General features: G+C 44.6%; 1 protein-coding gene across 1 annotated transcript in view; it reads left to right on the top strand.

Moving 5' to 3' along the window:
• The window catches only part of DHX36 (DEAH-box helicase 36), a 39,081-nt gene extending 20,926 nt beyond the window's left edge, over positions 1 to 18,155 (top strand). The window contains exons 12-25 of the mRNA XM_069975467.1: positions 2,642 to 2,729; positions 2,960 to 3,015; positions 4,243 to 4,307; positions 6,515 to 6,658; positions 7,307 to 7,424; positions 7,516 to 7,614; positions 8,285 to 8,458; positions 9,152 to 9,238; positions 11,099 to 11,182; positions 11,278 to 11,377; positions 11,456 to 11,546; positions 11,810 to 11,930; positions 17,207 to 17,359; positions 17,835 to 18,155. Of these exons, the coding sequence (XP_069831568.1) occupies positions 2,642 to 2,729; positions 2,960 to 3,015; positions 4,243 to 4,307; positions 6,515 to 6,658; positions 7,307 to 7,424; positions 7,516 to 7,614; positions 8,285 to 8,458; positions 9,152 to 9,238; positions 11,099 to 11,182; positions 11,278 to 11,377; positions 11,456 to 11,546; positions 11,810 to 11,930; positions 17,207 to 17,359; positions 17,835 to 18,017 (1,563 nt within the window). The 3' untranslated portion in view covers positions 18,018 to 18,155. The remainder of the gene's footprint in view (positions 1 to 2,641; positions 2,730 to 2,959; positions 3,016 to 4,242; positions 4,308 to 6,514; positions 6,659 to 7,306; positions 7,425 to 7,515; positions 7,615 to 8,284; positions 8,459 to 9,151; positions 9,239 to 11,098; positions 11,183 to 11,277; positions 11,378 to 11,455; positions 11,547 to 11,809; positions 11,931 to 17,206; positions 17,360 to 17,834) is intronic.

The raw sequence follows: 18,155 nt of genomic DNA, 5'->3' as shown, positions 1-18,155 counted from the left end.
TACCTCAGCCGCGAAAGACTGGATCAGGGCGAATGGGCTCTACATCCCGAGGTGTTTCTTGGGAGCAGTTCTCCCTGGTTTACGCCTTTCCTCCTTTTGCCCATTCTCCCACGAGTCCTGAAGCGCATCAAGGCACTCGGCGTTCCCGCCATTCTTGTCGCTCCAGACTGGCCGTGCCGGTCCTGGTACGCCGACGTAGTGCACCTCCTGGCCGACGCCCCCTGGCGCCTTCCCCTGCGGGCCGACCTCCTTTCACAAGGGCCAATATTCCACCCCAATTTACCTCAGCTGAGTTTAACGGCGTGGCTGTTGAAGCCGCGGTGTTGAGGTTTCGTGGGTTCTCAGGACCGGTCATCCAAACCATGCTTAAGGCCCGTAAGCCTCAGTCAGCTCGGATCTACCATCGCATGTGGAAACCCTTCTTTTCTTGGTGCGAATAGAATAATTTTCACCCCTTGGTGTGTTCCACGCCCAAGATTCTTTCCTTTTTACAATCCGGGCTGGATAAAGGCCTCAGTCATTCCACCTTGCGTTCGCAGGTTTTCGCCCTGTCTGTTCTTTTTCAGCGGGCTCTCGCTTTCCGCCCCCAGATGAAGACCTTTCTTCAGGGGGTGGTCCATTTGGCCGCTCCTTTTCGTCAGCCTTTAGAGCCCTGGGACCTTAATTTAGTCCTAGAGGTTCTACAAGGTCCTCCCTTTGAGCCTCTTCGGGAGGTGTCTCTTTGTTTCCTTTCTTGGAAAGTCGCCTTCCTGGTGGCGATTACCTCCATCCGTAGGGTGTCTGAACTGGCAGCGCTCTCTTGTCGCTCCCCTTATCTGGTCCTTCACAAGGACAAGGTGGTGCTTCGTCCTCTTCCTTCTTTCCTGCCGAAGGTCGTGTCTGCATTCCACCTTCAGGAGGACATCATTCTCCCCTCTTTTTGCCCTGCGCCCTCCCATCCTAGGGAACGGTCCCTGCATTGTTTGGACCTTGTCCGGGCCATACGGATCTACTTGTCCGTCACTGCTTCCTTCCGCCGCTCGGATTCCTTGTTCGTGGTCCCGTCGGTTCCGCGCAAGGGGCTGGCGGCTTCCAAGACCACCATTGGGCGTTGGATCAGGGCAGCCATCGCAGAGGCCTACCGCGTTCGTGGCAGGGCTCCTCCTTTTCGGGTCACCGCTCATTCTACTCGAGCTGTGGGGGCCTCTTGGGCGGTTCGTCATCAGGCCTCAGTGTCCCAGGTCTGCAAGGCCGCCACCTGGTCTTCAGTTCACACTTTTTCAAAGTTTTATCAGGTCCATATCCTGGCTTCCTCTGACGCCAGTCTGGGCCGCAAGGTTCTGCAGGTAGCCGTGCGTTAGGCAGGCCGCATGGGGATTGTAATCTTCTTTCCCCACCCTCTGGAACTGCTTTTGTACGTCCCACTGGTGCTGTGTCCCCCAATGACAGGCACAAGAAAAAAGGATTTTTTTTTGTACTCACCGTAAAATCCCTTTCTTGTGGCTTCATTGGGGGACACAGCTCCCACCCTGTTTGAGGTTGTGCTCCCGGGGCTTGTTCTGTTCTTGGGGTTTTCGTTTCCGGGACCAGCCTGTTTTTTTGCCTGTTTTTGTTACTACTTTCTACTGCTTGTGACTAAACTGAGTTAGCCTGGTGCCTGTAGGAGGGGTATAGCCTGCCAGGCGGAGTCACTTCTTCTGTCTAGTGTCGCCTCCTAGTGGCAGTAGCCTATACCCACTGGTACTGTGTCCCCCAATGAATTTGCTGCGATGACAGGGAAGCTGTGATTTACCTTTCAGGCACACAGCACTAGCTAAACCTCCCCATTTCCTGTGTTTCATCCTGGTCTCTGTCACTAGAGACAGGCAGCGAAAAGAGGATTTTTTTTGTACTCATCGTAAAATCCCTTTCTTGTGGATTCATTGGGGGACACAGCACCAGTGGGTATAGGCTACTGCCACTAGGAGGCGACACTAGACAGAAGAAGTGACTCCGCCTGGCAGGCTATACCCCTCCTACAGGCACCAGGCTAACTCAGTTTAGTCACAAGCAGTAGAAAGTAGTAACAAAAACAGGCAAAAAAACAGGCTGGTCCCGGAAACGAAAACCCCAAGAACAGAACAAGCCCCGGGAGCACAACCTCAAACAGGGTGGGAGCTGTGTCCCCCAATGAATCCACAAGAAAGGGATTTTACGATGAGTACAAAAAAAATCCTCTTTTCGCTGCCTGTCTCTAGTGACAGAGACCAGGATGAAACACAGGAAATGGGGAGGTTTAGCTAGTGCTGTGTGCCTGAAAGGTAAATCACAGCTTCCCTGTCATCGCAGCAAGTTCAGTGCTTAGTGTATTTCCTTTCTTCCTGTGCTGCTGCTGTTTCTACCATTTCTACTTGCAATGCACATTAAAAAAGCCAGTGCATCAGTAACCCTATTGTTTATCCACATGCTAGCTATATTAATGTACTGTAAAACATCCCGCAGCACATTCCAACCCTTTTTAATCTAGTGTACATTTACTTGTACTATTTCAAGGTGTTTGCAGTAAGGAGTAGGTGCTGCGTTGTGAATTTTCAGACAAGTAAGGGAAAATGTGTACCTGCATGAAGCAACTATGCCAAGAAGAGCTTTCATTAAAACCTCCTGTCATATTTGTGTGTTCCAGGATGGAGCGATCTTGGTTTTCCTTCCAGGCTGGGATAATATTAGCACACTACATGACTTACTGATGGCGCAGGTCATGTTTAAGTCAGGTAAGTATATATTTAGTGTTCATGCTCTAACCCATGGGTCTCCAAACTGCGGCCCACCAGCTGTTGCGATACTACAACTCCCATCATGCCTGGACAGCTAAAGCTTTGGATTTAGCTGTCCAGGCATGATGGGAAATATAGTTTTGCAACAGCTGGAGGGCCGCAGTTTGTAGACCCATGCTCTAACCGAAAATACCATCCTGTATAACTTTCTCAATTGTTTCTTACAGATCGGTTTATTATCATCCCTTTGCATTCATTGATGCCAACTGTAAACCAAACCCAGGTATAAAACTGAGTTCTCATCAAATATTATTTTGCTCTAGTTAGGCTCAAACTGATTTTTGAGGTGACATTTAAAGGGGTACACCAGAGACTGATGCCAACTTTGCTAATACATTGCTTTAAATGAGAAGTTTAGGGATATAAAAAATAGTCAGTAGGGGCATAGGGTGGGGGAAACATAATAAAGAACGTATGCTTACTGATCCCTGTGCCCCGCAGCACTTCCCCCTTCTATGTCATGACTCGGCTGATGGATGCCCCACTCAGCCAGTCAGTGACTGTAGTGGGACACCATTGCAGTCACTCACTGGCTGAGCGGGTGATTTCCCACCTTTTCCCATTAAGTCATGATGTACCAAAAAAAAGGAGAGACAATGATATCGGAGACTGGTGATGTGGCGCTGCAAGGGCACTGGGACAGGTAAGTATAGGTTCTTTATTATGTCCCCCCACACACACCCTGCCTGCACATTGATTTTAAATTTCAGAACTTCAGCCCGGGCCTGTGATTGGCAATAGACCGGCGCATTTAAAAAAATAAAATAAAATAGAAGCACTATGGCACCGGCTTCCCTCCACCGACACCGTTCATGTGCAACACTTAAAGAAAATGTTCCTGACATTCGCTTTAAGGCTGGTGTCTTATTTTAGGAGTGCTTAATGGATTGGTTATAGTGGTCTAATGTTGAGATGAGCAGGTGAAACACATAAAGAACATAAATGCTGGTATAGGCCATCACATTTTCCTCAGAAATTGGTTGTAATTGCTTAGGTTCAGGCTGTGTTCACACACATTAAAATAAAAGCAAAATATGATGGTAAAATAGGTATAAAACTGGGCTATATTTTAAATGTACTAACGTTCTACATTTCAGTCTATGGAATGTCAGTCCGTACACACACAAAAAAAAGTTTTACTTCTCCCATGTGTGCAGCGACTGACATTTTTCTACAGACTTTAATGTACCACATTATTACATTCAAAATACGGCCACATCTTACACCTTTTTTACTACTGTATTTGGCTTTTATTAGATCATATTTGGTAGCTTTAGCTCTCCTTTCTGTCAGATGGATTTACAGTTTCAGCATAGATACATATGCATATGAAAATTTGCAGACTACAAATGGTTTTACAGTTAATAGTGCACCTGTGTATAGTAAGTCTGGGGGGATGTATTGTAATGCGTTATGCAAAAAGCATGGCTAAAGAAAAAAATCTTATCAGGTTTTCAAGACCCCGCCTCCTGGAGTCCGGAAAATTGTTATAGCGACCAACATTGCGGAGACAAGGTGAGCAGGAGTATGAAGATGTATGTATTTAAGCTATGTTCACACTGTGTAAGCTTCATATTAATCACGGCCGTTATTGCCGATTTGCAACAATGGCATGATTAATATAAAACTTACATTGTGCTGCTATCTATGGAATCACGCCCGGAGTGTATACACATAGTGCACACTCCGGCCGGGTTCGCTAGCGGCCATGCAAAAAACTGACATGTCAGTTATCTGCGGCTGCTAGAATAGCTGGTGCAGAGAACCTGTCAGTTCCCACAATGGAACTTGCGGCTCTGGCCGCATGCTCCATTGTGTGCAGCGGGGAATTCAGATGCATCCCAATTAGGTAGAAATGATCATCATCCGTCCGGTACTGCAGTACTGGCCGGGATGATCTTCAGTAACACCGGCCGTTCTCTGATCCGACCGGGTCACAGAACGGACTGTGTTACACATAGTGTGCACATGGCCTTACACTGCAAATTAACGTCTCACAACTTCCCTATGATTTCTTTGCTTTTGTCCTATTTTATGTTTTTGCTGTGCTGTGTTCACATGTGATGTTTGTTTTGCGTCAATGATGTTTCTTGCTGTGACTTGTGCAGTTGTGGTAAATTAGCATATTTTTGCTGGAATTGCGTCAGAATTGATGCAAAAACTTTGCTTTTTTAATGCGATTGCACAATTTGTAGCAAAATTGTGCCAAAGACGCGTCATTAATCCTAAATAAACACCATAACGTGACACAACGTAAAGACAGAAATAGTACACTATTAGTGATTACCCTGTTTTGCGTATCTATCAGTGCCATTGAGCACAAGTAAAACAGGGTACCTGGAGATTTAATACTCCAGCATTGTTGTAAGGTGCCCTTTTAGTATTTTGATATAATTTCTCCTTCTTTTTTGCTGTTGTAGCTAGGTTGGTTATACAACACTTTTAAATTAATTATTAAAAGTTAAATTTTAAATACGTGATTCCGATAGTTTATATAATTATTCCACGTATTCCTGACCAGTTTCTCTGCGTAATACATCGCACAACGCAGCTGTGATTTTTTTTTTTTAAATAAACACCATGTGTGAACACAGCCTTGTTGCATATACAGTGGTGCCTTGGATTACGAGCATAATTCGTTCCGGCACCGTGCTTGTAATCCAAATCCACTCTTAAACCAAAGCAAAATTTCCCATTAGAAATCATAGAAATGCAGACAATTGGTTCCACCCCCCAAAAATAAATATTTATTATTCTGAATAACATGTAAAACTAATGAAACAAACACATAGAAACAGCTGAATATGTCATATTATAAGTTACTGTACAGTAATGGAGAGGATGGGAAACACAAGGACTGACAGACTGCAGGGAGCATGAAGGAATGAGCAGGGCAGATGTGGGCACATACATGCAGCGCTCTCTGTCCAGGGAGAGACTGGTTACAGCTATGGAGAGATTACCTCCACAGTCCTGTCCCCTGATTTGAGTCCCAGCCTGAAGTGGATCTGCTATGATTTGGAAGGTGAGGGAGATTTCCTGGGTCAGAGTACAGGGCTGTAGACCCCACTATGCAGGCCATGCCCCTCCCCCACTCCGCTTCCACCCAGTACAGGGAGCCCTTAAACCAAAGCAATGCTCTTAAACCAAGTCTCAATTTTGAAAAACTGTGAGCTCTTAAACTAAGGTATGATTGTATATTACTGATTAGCCATAACATTAAAACCACCTGCCTTAAAGGCCCTATTAGATGGGCCGACCTGTGCCCATAATGAAAACTGATCAAGCATATCAGTTCTTCTTTCCGGAGTCTTTCATTGTTCAAGCATGGCCACACGAATGATTGCTGGATTGTTTGTGCATCTTTTTATTTGATCATTGTCACCTGTCTGTTTACATGGGGTGATCTACAGCTGACACACAGGGATTTCTGTGGCTGCACAAACAATTACATCAGTCATTGAACAAGAGTTCTCCTGTTTACATGGGCCAGTTATCGGAAACCAGCGCTCCTGTGAACGTTTATTCATCCTATAAGTGGCCTGTGTATAGGGCCCTTAATATTATGTGAGTTCACTCCATGTCACAAAACTGCTAGTGTAAAAGAGAGAGGATTGTGCAGCAAGGGGAGAAGTGATTGGTCAGAGCACAGCTGAAAGAAATGACCTTTCTATTGACTGATTTTTAGCTTTGTGATAACGTTGTGTCCCTCTGTCTGTCAGTATTACCATAGATGATGTCGTACATGTCATAGATGGAGGCAAGTTAAAGGAAACAAACTATGACACACAAAATAATATCCGTACCATGACAGCAGAGTGGGTTAGCCATGCTAATGCCAAGCAGAGGAAAGGACGTGCTGGCAGGTAAGGATTTTGTAGCTTGTCATTACTGCTGTCTAAGACCAAAGAGACTAAAAGACATCACTTTCTTTACATCCTAGTGTGGTGTTAATGTGTTAGCCCCCCCCCCCCTCGCCTCAAGTTGCAGCCATTACAATAAATGCTTATACAGATCTAAACTACTTTATACTGCATACATACAGACATGACACTTTTCCATTGACTTCAGAGAATGTCTTTTGACCTTTCTGACAAATCTAAACCATTGTCTACCATAGATGTGGAAACTGTCAGCTGTAATTTAATTTCCAAACTGCTGACACTGTTAAATAGCTGTTCAGTCATGGAGACTTATGATGCCTTTCATATATATTGCTGTACTTCCATAACATGGAAACGCAGTTTTGTATGTAATGGAAGCACAGACAGATATTTGAAAGGAACCATGTGTTTTCTTAGCCTAACGGCCATCTAACAGTGTCTCAGCAGTTTGGTTTGTGAATTGCAGCTGACACATTCACTTTAGGTGAAGCTCCAGTATTATTTGAGTTTTGCCCAAACAGATCCTAAAACTTACACTGTTTATTATATTGCTCAGCCTCATCTTGTGCATTGTATACCTTACATATTATTCATTAGGTCTTTTCATATTTTGATATTATTTTCTGTCAGAGTAAAACCAGGCTACTGCTACCATCTATACAACAGACTGAGGGATAGTCTCTTGGACGAATATCAGCTGCCAGAAATTGTACGGACACCACTGGAAGAACTCTGCCTTCAGATCAAGGTAGACCTTTACCCATGACTCATAGTCTTTTTAAGTGTCATTTTTATGGGTCCAGTGTTTAATGACATGTTTTTTTTCTTATCATTTTTAGATCCTGAAACTTGGGGGTATTGCCTCTTTCCTTCAAAAAGTAATGGATTCACCAACAAGGGAAGCAATAATCCTAGCTATAACTCACCTTATGGAAATGGTGGGTACTCGGCATAAAACAAACACAAATTATGTTATATATGAAAACTTGTTTGATCAGAAAGCAGCATTGAGGTTCTCTTGCCTGATTACTTACCTGAAAGGTTTTTACTATTGTATCCTTTCCAGTGAAAATCTTTTTCTTTCAAATAATCTGGTGTCAGAAAGTTATGTAGATTTGTAATTTACTTCTATTAAAAAATCTCAAGTCTTCCCATACTTATATGCTACTATATGTCATGCAGGAAATGTTGTTACATTTCAGTCTGAAACAGTGCTCTCTGCTGACATCTCTGGCTGAGACAGGAACTCTGTTTCTGTTTTCTATGAATCCCCATAGAAAACTTCTCCTGCTCTGGACAGTTCCTGTCTCGGCCAGAGGTGGCAGCAGAGAGCACTGTGTCAGACTGAAAAAAATAAAATGTTTCCTGCAGGACATACTGTAGCTAAAAAGTACAGGAAGACTTGAGATTTTTTAATAGAAGTAAATTACAGATCTGTATAACTTTCTGACACCAGTTGTTTTGAAAGAAAAAGATTTTCGCTGGACAACCCCTTTAAGACCCTGCCTGATCTAGACTTGTGACATGTCAAAAGTTTATTTAAATGACAGTAATTCTATTCTAAAGACTGGTTAATTGAATATTTTTGCCTATTATGTTTCCCCCCAGAATGCCCTTGACAGGCGTGAGGAATTGACACCACTTGGCTTTCATTTGGCACGTTTGCCTGTTGAGCCGCATATTGGCAAGATGATCCTCTTTGGTGCTCTTTTCTGCTGTTTGGATCCAGTCTTAACAATTGCAGCAAGTCTCAGCTTTAAAGACCCATTTGTTATTCCTTTGGTAAGTTGTAACATTAGCCCTGGCCAATAGGGCACAGAGTGTGGGCAGCAGCACTGCTCTCCAGACTGTTGTGTCTACTTCTACGCTGTTCACCTAAATGTGCTAAGCTGCTGTATCGGGCAAAGCCACGTGCATATGGATGTCTCTGCATTAGATACTGCAGATAGTTGACCGGATCACCCCAGTGAGGGCTGATGGAACAAAGCTAGCCCATCTGATCCCATAGAGGAGCTACTGTAACACAGAATTACACATAGCTGTATATGTGCCTATAGTCAAAGTGTCCATACTGATCCCTGACCAATAAAAAAAGCCTACAGTTCTCTTGTGAGCATTAGAACTGGACAACGGACCAGCAGAAAAAGTTGTCTGATCTGATTAGTTATGTTTTCTTCAAAAATGTATGGATGGTTTATTCAATGTGTGAAAACCTGAGGAAGAGCGTTCAAGGAGAAACAAGTTTGATCCATGTAGGTGATGTGTATGTATTTTGGACTAGATTTCTTTTTTTCCTATAGTAAATAGTAACCAATCACAGCTCAGCTCTAGAATGTTTTCTGTTTTGATACATTATACACATATATATTCGTGATACATCGTGTTATATTCGTGTTACATATTGGAGCATCTGTTTAATGTTTGAATTAACCTGCATTTTATGGTTACTATTCATGGATTTGTATCTATTTTAAGGGAAAGGAGAAATTGGCAGACATGAAAAGAAAGGAGTTGTCAAAGAATACTAAAAGTGACCATCTGACGGCCCTGAATGCATTCCGGGTGAGTGATAGACTTATACAGTGCTACACTGACCAACATGCGCAACTATTAAGCCCTTTCACTCTTTAGGCTAACATATTTTATTAGTTAGTCTCTTACTATTACTGTTACAGCAATTACCAGTTTATTCTTTGCCTATGGCAGCCTATAGAGGGCAGTCTGTTATGGAAGACATGGAGGCCTTCAGAAGGTTTCAGACTGCCATGACACCTGATTGGTGCCTAAAAGTGTAATATTTAGTTTCTGTCTGTGTGATATCAAACTGCAAGTTAGAGGTACTTCAGAGGAAAAAACAATGTTTTCAAATCAACTGGTGTCAAAAAGTTATGCAGATTTGTAATTTACTTCTATTTAAAAATCTCAGGTCTTTCAGTACTTATCAGCTGCTGTATGTCCTGCATGGACTGGCGTATCCTTTCCACTCTGACACAGTGGTCTCTGCTGACATCTCTGTCCATGTCAGGAACTGTCTGGAGCAGTAGAGGTTTTCTATGGGGATTTACTACTGCTGTGGGCAGCAGAGAGTACTGTGTCAGTCTGGAAAGAATACACCACATCCTGCAGGACATACAGCAGCTGATAAGTACTGGAATTCTTAAGATTTTTTAAATAGAAGTAATATACAAATCTTTATATTTTTCTGGTACCAAATATGACACACAGTGGTTGGGAGCTTCATGTCAGTTTGTCTGTATATGCTGAGAAATTTCACCAATACATGTTTTGAAAGTAAAGACATTACACTATATGAGCATGGCTTAAAGGGGTTTTCCAATGGTTAAGTCTTATTTTGAACTTGTTAGGACCCTCATATCTCAAGAATGAGTATGTAAGCCTCTCTTCAAAAAGGAGTGTCGGTCACGCTATAAGTCTTAGGGTACTATTACACGGAACGATAATTGGCCCGATTTGGCCGATTATCGCTCCATGTAATAAATACAATGATTAGCCGTTGACAGCGATCATCGGCTGATTGTTGATATAGGGTTGGATCTATTTTCGTCGGGCGCCGACTGGCCACTGCTATGTGTAATAGCAGTGCGCGACCGGCGACTGACGATATACATTACCTATCCAGGTTCCAGGGCTGCTGCTGCGGTCTTCTTCTCCCTGGGTCCTGCGCGCTCTAGCTTCAGAGTGGCCTGTCAGCTGACAGGCCGCCCGGCCAATCACAGACCACGGCGGTCCCGGCCTGTGATTGGCTGAGCGGCCTGTCAGCTGACAGGCCACTCTGAAGTTAGAGAGCGCAGGACCCAGGGAGAAGAAGACCGCAGCAGCAGCCCTGGAACGTGGATAGGTATTGTATATAGTTAAGCAAGGGCTGCATGGACATCGGTAACAATGTCCCTGCAGCCCTTGTTTAACGATTATCTGGCCGTGTAATAGGCCCAGTAAACGAGCGACGATCTAGCACTGCTCGTTTACAGGTATTATCGGGCCCCCATCGGCCCGTGTAATACCACCCTTCATTGTACGACAACCCTTTTAAGACCCACCTCTTGTAGTTCCAACCTAATCGTCTGTTAAAAGCAGGAGATAGACCCACTTTCTTCTAGTATGTCCCGAGAGGTTTCTGAAAGTTGTGCAGACTAACAGTGTTTTTTGTTTTTTTTTCCCATTAGTTTAGTAAATATTTAAGCGTTCTTGTTCTTTTTGATATGGAGTGTATAGTTACATAGTTAATACGGTTGGAGAAAGACACATGTCCATCAAGTTCAACCAAGGAGGGGATGGATACAGGGAAGGGGGACCGGTTCTATACATATGCATTTGTATTATTTCGGTCTAAGAACTTGCCTGTGCCTGTTTTGAAGCCCTCTACTGTTTTTGCTTATATGCTCTTTTTTTTTTTTTTGTTAGGGCTGGGAGTCATCAAAACAGTGGGGTCCAAGAGCAGAAAGGGAGTACTGCTGGGAATACTTCTTGTCTTCTAATACCCTCAAGGTAATCTCAGATACTTGTTTATGGGGGCCCTGATTTATTATATTATTACTGTGGCTAGCCCTGTATGAATATAGACGTAATCTTTTGTTCCTTAGATGTTGGCAGACATGAAGGGACAGTTTGCAGAGCACCTGCTGGGAGCTGGCTTTGTGAGCAGCAGTAACCCAAAAGATCCTAAATCTAATATCAATTCAGGTAGAAGATGAGTATCTGGTGGCGTCTTGTTCTGGGGGATCTTATACTGTCCCCTTACACTGTTTGTTCTTCCTCTAGATAATGAGAAGCTCATAAAGGCTGTAATATGTGCTGGGCTGTACCCGAAAGTGGCCAAGATTCGTGTTGCTCCCAAAAAAAGAGGACAGTCGTGAGTATTGAATATTCCCTAACATTATATAAACTTTAGAGGTTTAATGGAAACATTACAAACCAAATGAAAGAGATACTATTTCTTTTTGTAAGGCCACTAGTTGCCCAAGGGAGATAGTCATGGATGCAAAGTAATGATGTTATTAGCAGCATCCCTCAGGAGTGATTTATGGTAACAGTAAAGTGTCTCTTTAATGTTCGGCTACTGATTTATTTCCATGGTAAAATCTCACTTTTTTTGAATAATGTGACATTCTTTAGGGTAAAGATCTACACAAAAGCAGATGGCAAGGTCTCTATTCACCCCAAATCTGTCAACGTAGAGGAGGTAGAATATAACCACCAATGGCTGGTCTATCACCTGAAAATGAAAACGAGCAATGTAAGTTCTTTCTATTTGAGATGTGACCTCTTTTATTATACTCAATATACTATGTGTAACATATATGAAAAGGTATTATGTAATAGAGCTATGTAACTAGAATGACAAGCATGTTGTCTGTTTTCGCCAGCACCAAACTTTGGGTTAAAAATGTTTTTTTTTTATTGAATCTACGTTAAAAAAAATCAATAGTGTACAAAACATGAGTGTGATACCATTGCCCGTCTTGGCTATCTGGTCTGGTAACCAGTTGTTCCTTCCAGGATGGGCACATGTGGCTAAGAAGAAGCTGTAAGGTGAGCTGACTGAAAACCCATTGCGTTAAAGGGGTACTCTGGGCAAAATGTATTTTTAATATGTTATTACATAAGGAAAGTTATACAAATCCCTAATATACACTAATTATGGGAAATGCACATATAGTGCTATTTCCCTCAATTTAGTAGATCAGGCAGGCTTTACTTCCTCAAAAAAAAAAAGTGACGTCACGTCTCAAGTGTAGTGTCCAGCAGGGGGCGCATGTATGCATCTATGTAGCTGAATCAGTGCCTTCTTCCTCCCTGTGCTGCCTAGTGCTCTAATGTACCCCCTCCCTCCATCCCATCACACTGCCTGTCTCTCTCCCTGCCTCCCCGGTCCTATTATACCTTCTGCCCGGTTCCCTCACCCCGCTGTGGAGGCCCCCGCCGCCCGGTCCCAGCTGGGTCAGCAGTCCCCCAAACAGTTCTGAGCTCACCCAGCCGCCCCGTCCTGTGCAGGAGCGCTCACCCGCCGCTCGCTCCTGGCTGGGTGAGCGCTGCTGCACCTCCCTATGTCCGGTCCCTTGCAATAGCGCTCGACCGCTGCTCGCTCTTGGCGGGGTGTGCGCTCCTGCCCCTCCTCATCTAGTCGCCCGATCCCTTGCAGGAGCGCTCACCCGCCGCTCGCTCCTGGCTGGGTGAGCGCTGCTGCACCTCCCTATGTCCGGTCCCTTGCAATAGCGCTCGACCGCTGCTCGCTCTTGGCGGGGTGTGCGCTCCTGCCCCTCCTCATCTAGTCGCCCGGTCCCTTGCAGGAGCGCTCACCCGCCGCTCGCTCCTGGCTGGGTGAGCGCTGCTGCACCTCCCTATGTCCGGTCCCTTGCAATAGCGCTCGACCGCTGCTCGCTCTTGGCGGTGTGTGCGCTCCTGCCCCTCCTCATCTAGTCGCCCAGTCCCTTGCAGGAGCGCTCACCCGCCGCTCGCTCCTGGCTGGGTGAGCGCTCCTGCACCTCCCTATGTCCGGTCCCTTGCAATAGTGCTCACCCACTGCTCGCTCCTGGCTGGGTGAGCGCTCCTGCACCTCCCTATGTCCGGTCCCTTGCAATAGCACTCGACCGCTGCTCGCTCTTGGCGGGGTGTGCGCTCCTGCCCCTCCTCATCTAGTCGCCCCTCCTCATCTGCTGATGCACAGCATAGGAGCTGGACCAGGCGCCGGGGATCAGCTCCCCGAAGTCCGGTCCAGCTCCTATGCTGTGCATCAGCAGCAGGGCATCTGAGGGAGGACTGGTGCATATGGAAAAGGTGCAGGAGTGCTCACCGCACCGCGACCGGGCGGCGGGTGAGCGCTCCTGCAAGGGACCAGGCGACTAGATGAGGGGCAGGAGCGCTCACCCCGCCAAAAGCGAGCAGCGGGTGAGCGCTATTGCAAGAGACCGGACATAGGGAGGTGCAGGAGCACTCACCCAGCCAGGAGCGAGCGGCGGGTGAGCGCTCCTGCACCGGGCAGGGCGGCTGGGTGAGCTCAGAACTGTTTGGGGGACTGCTGACCCAGCTGGGACCGGGCGGCGGGGGCCTCCGCAGCGGGGTGAGGGAACCAGGCAGAAGGTATTATAGGACCGGGGAGGCAGGGAGAGAGACAGGCAGTGTGATGGGATGGAGGGAGGGGGTACATTAGAGCACTGGGCAGCACAGGAAGGGAGAAGGCACTGATTCAGCTACATAGATACATACATGCGCCCCCTGCTGGACACTACACTTGAGACGTGACGTCACTTTTTTTTTTGAGGAAGTAAAGCCTGCCTGATCTACTAAATTGAGGGAAATAGCACTATATGTGCATTTCCCATAATTAGTGTATATTAGGGATTTGTATAACTTTCCTTATGTAATAACATATTAAAAATACATTTTGCCCGGAGTACCCCTTTAATCTTGTGTGTATTTGGCATACAGATTGAGCAGAGATGGACTAGAGTGAATGCTGTTCTATCAGCCAGTGACAGAGGCCCTGACCACAATGATGTATTGCTTCCATATTTTGAGGAGAAAGATTGTTTATAATTAGTGTTTTTGTTTGAGGTACACCTTTAATAGAATACCTTGATGGGATGCAGAACCTGACATGGAACGGACACCATTATCTAAATAATGAATGGATGTGTGCAGATTGTAGGTCTCAGTGCGTGGCTGAAGTTATAGTTTCAAAGAACTTGGCTAGGTTAGGTTAGGGTCCTTTTACACCAACAGATTATCTGACAGATTTTTCTAAGCCAAAACCAGGAGTGGATTTGAAAAGAGTAGAAATCTCAGTCTTTCCTTTGTTACCTGTTCTCTGTTTATAGTCCATTCCTGGCTTTGGCTCAAAAAAAACCTGTCAGATAAACTGTTGGTCTACAATAATTTGCAACGGCTGAGCTGTCTAGGGCTGCATTGCCTGACAACTTTATTGGAATAACTTATGAGCATGTGCTTCCTACATTTCCCTGATGGGAAATACTTCTCCATCCATCCAACTATCACCCCCAGCTGTCTCACAGGCTAGTGACTGGAATCTGCCTTGATACTCTCCTCCGGTCTGGTCTGCTCTCTTTATAGCCAGGTCCTATGCAGCTATATGACTATGGGACTCTTCATCCTGCCACCTCCCAAAATGTAGACCCCAGCCTTGTTGGGAGGCATTCCCTTTTCTCCTGGCCTGTTGCTGTTCTTTCTCATCTCTCTGTCAAACCCCCTTCCCATCCCCCCCACCTCATTGTTGTTGAAGAAATCTTGTTTTCCAGTTCACAAGAACGCTGCCATGAGAACAGTTCTGGTAGGCCTAACTTGCTTTTATAGGTGAAGTAATTATACAGGTTACTACTTCCACTATGTCAAATACCCAACATTGCTATGCTGAGTTTCCTGAGTAGAGAGCTACCCAGCTATTGTGAACATAAAGTCACATGACCTTCTTCCATAGGGGTGTACAGTTGTGCCGTGGATTAGGAGGGTAATTTGTCCCAGGACTGGGCTTGAAATCCAAATTACTACTTAAACCAAAGCAAATTTTCCTATAAGAAATAATAGAAATGCATAAAATTGGTTACACACCACGAAAATAGTGATTTTTTATTTTTAATATTTTGTTTTTATAGAAACAAATGAAACAAACATTTAGAAAGCTGAATATGTGATATTATAAGTTACGGTACAGTATAGCAATCAGCATGTGGAGTATAATGTATAGTAAGTGCATAAACTGGAAAAAAACAGCAGCAGTTTGTAGATACAGGGTGAAACTGCAGATCTTCATAATGCAGTAGTGTAGTACAACAGGCTAGAATAGACAAGCAGATCAGAGGCCTGTGTGGTCACATGACAGCAATGGAGGAGGGGGGGTTCAGCATGGACCAATCAGGAAGTGAGAATCACAGAGCTGTGCAGGAGGACAGTAACAGAAACTTACTATACAGCAGGGTGGACATATGTGGGAACATATATGTAGCACTCTTTGTCTGGGAGCTGTGAAGAGATTACCTCCACGGTCCTGTCCCCTGATGGAAGCCCCAGCCTGAAGTGCATCTGCTATGATTTGTAAGGTGAGGGAGGCTTCCTGGGTCAGAGAACAGGGCTGTAGACCACGCTATGAAGACCATGCCTCTCTCCCTCCCACCATCTCGTGAGCGCTTAAACCAAAGCAATGCTTTTAAACCAAGTTACAATTTTTTAAAACTGTGAGCTCTTCTTGCAAAATGCTCTTAATCCAAGTTACTCTTAAACCAAGGTACCACTGTGCTTCTATTACTACAGTCTACCACATGTAAATGACACTTTTTACCTTCCTGTCATTGCTCTGCAGGCTCCAACATTACACCCTTTCATAGAAGGAGTCCCTGTACAATGCAAATGGCTGTCCTTTGCCAGATGGTAAAATCCTCTTCTCCTCAGTCAGGGCCCCTTCTTTATTGTGGCTGTCTCAAGATTTTATTTGGTCATTGATCCCTTATGCCCTTCCGTGCAGCTCAGACTAAGCCTCCCTTGGCTCAGCCTCTTGATTTGGTTCCCACTTATGATTGACTACACCCCCCCCCCTCCTTTTGGCCATCCTAGCTCCCTACCAAACCACTAATTTCTAAGGAGGTATCTACATATTTTTGTTTGTTTTCCTGAGACTACCTGTGAAGTAATTTTTAAAAATCCCATATTCTCACTTATGTCATTCAGTAACAGAAAAGATAATTGGACACACTAAGACAAAGGGCCCTATTCCACTGGACGATCATCGTTCAGATTATCGTTAAATCATTCGAATCTAAACTATAATCGTTCAGTTGAAATGTAGTTAACGATTAACGACCCAACGAGAAATCGTTAATCGCTTTATAAGACCTGGACCTATTTTTATCGTTGCTCGTTCGCAAAACGCTTGCAAATCTATTTGCATTGAATAAGACGTCGTTCGCAGTAGATACGAACGCAATTGCGTAGAAATGGCGAAGAAAAAACGATCGCAAATACGATCATAAGTAACGATTATCGTTCCATGGAAATGGGTGAATGTTTTCAGGTCTTTCGCAATAGCGGTCGTTTGAGATAATTAATCGTTAAAGATTATGCGAACGATAATCGTCCGGTGGAATAGGGCCCAAAGTCCTTTTCTAACTTGATTCACTGAGGGACACAGAAGACTGTAGGTAAAGGCTAATGCCAATAGGAGATGCCACTAGGCCAAGCATTATTAGCTCCTCCTGCATAGACTATAGCCTTCCTCCACACACTGCTGATCAGTCTGTAAACAAGCAGTTGGTGGATCAGAAGCCGACAGAAGGTATAATACAGTAACACCAGGAGACAACACTTGGGGATAGCTACCGAGAACAAGTGACACTTTTTCAGAAATACGAGAATGCCCAAAATAACGGTGTTGGATCTGTGTCCCCCAATGAACATAACAAGACATGGGTTTTACCATTTACCAAATTTAATCAGGTAATGCGACACATGTATGACTGTTCTGTGACATTTCCTTCACTGTTACTTCTTCCCATCTGTATGCAGCTTTTCCTGTATGACTGCACCGAGATCTCTCCATACTCACTGCTTTTCTTCGGAGGAGATATTTCCATTCAGAAGGACCAAGACCAGGACACCATTGCAGTCGATGAATGGATTGTCTTCCAGTCACCGGCTCGTATTGCCCAGTTAGTTAAGGTAATCGTAACATTATGGCTTTTTATATTTCATGTTGTTCTGCTCTGAGTTTGCTGCTTCCAGCATCATTCATTCTGATGCTGGGAGATCCCAAACTGTTTAAATCGTCCCTGTACTGGAACATCATGTTCGTACAGTAGAGCAAAGATTTTAAACAGTTTTGGCGCTCCAGCCATCATCATAGCACATCTTTTCTGCACGAAGCGTAGTTACGGAGCATGTGAATGCCAGCCTACAAATGTCTTGAAAAATACTAGAACTTGATATAGAAAACGGGACAACTAGCAAACTACATATGACATCCAGTGGGTGTCCCACGATAGTGCTGCTTTGTTGTCATGTCTTGGTCATCAAAAAGGATTTAGTTTCAGACGAGATACTTTCTCCCCTTTAACCTGACATTTGCATTGGTTAGATGATATTTTCAGAACAGCAGACTATTACAGTACTAATTCATCTCCTTTGTCTATTCAAGGATTTAAAAACCGAGTTGGATTCACTTTTAAAAGAAAAGATTGAGAATCCTCAGCCTGTGGACTGGGATGATCTCCAATCCAGAGACTGTGCTGTTCTCTCTGCCATCATTGACCTGATAACCACACAGGAGCGAGGGGAAGCCAAGAACTTTGATCCTTCAATTCCAAGGCGCATATATTAAGTGATGGGTGCTGTACATATGAATGTGCCATGTATGCCTGGTTTTCTTTTATATGAAGCAGTAAGTGTACAAGAGACCACTGCTGAGCTCTTTGTCCACTGTTAGTGAATCTGTACAGATACAGGCCGGGCCATTGTT

Source organism: Dendropsophus ebraccatus, chromosome 6 (genome assembly GCF_027789765.1).
Source record: "Dendropsophus ebraccatus isolate aDenEbr1 chromosome 6, aDenEbr1.pat, whole genome shotgun sequence".
Classification (NCBI taxonomy): Eukaryota; Metazoa; Chordata; class Amphibia; order Anura; family Hylidae; genus Dendropsophus; species Dendropsophus ebraccatus.
This window is presented reverse-complemented; position numbering and strand designations above follow the sequence as displayed.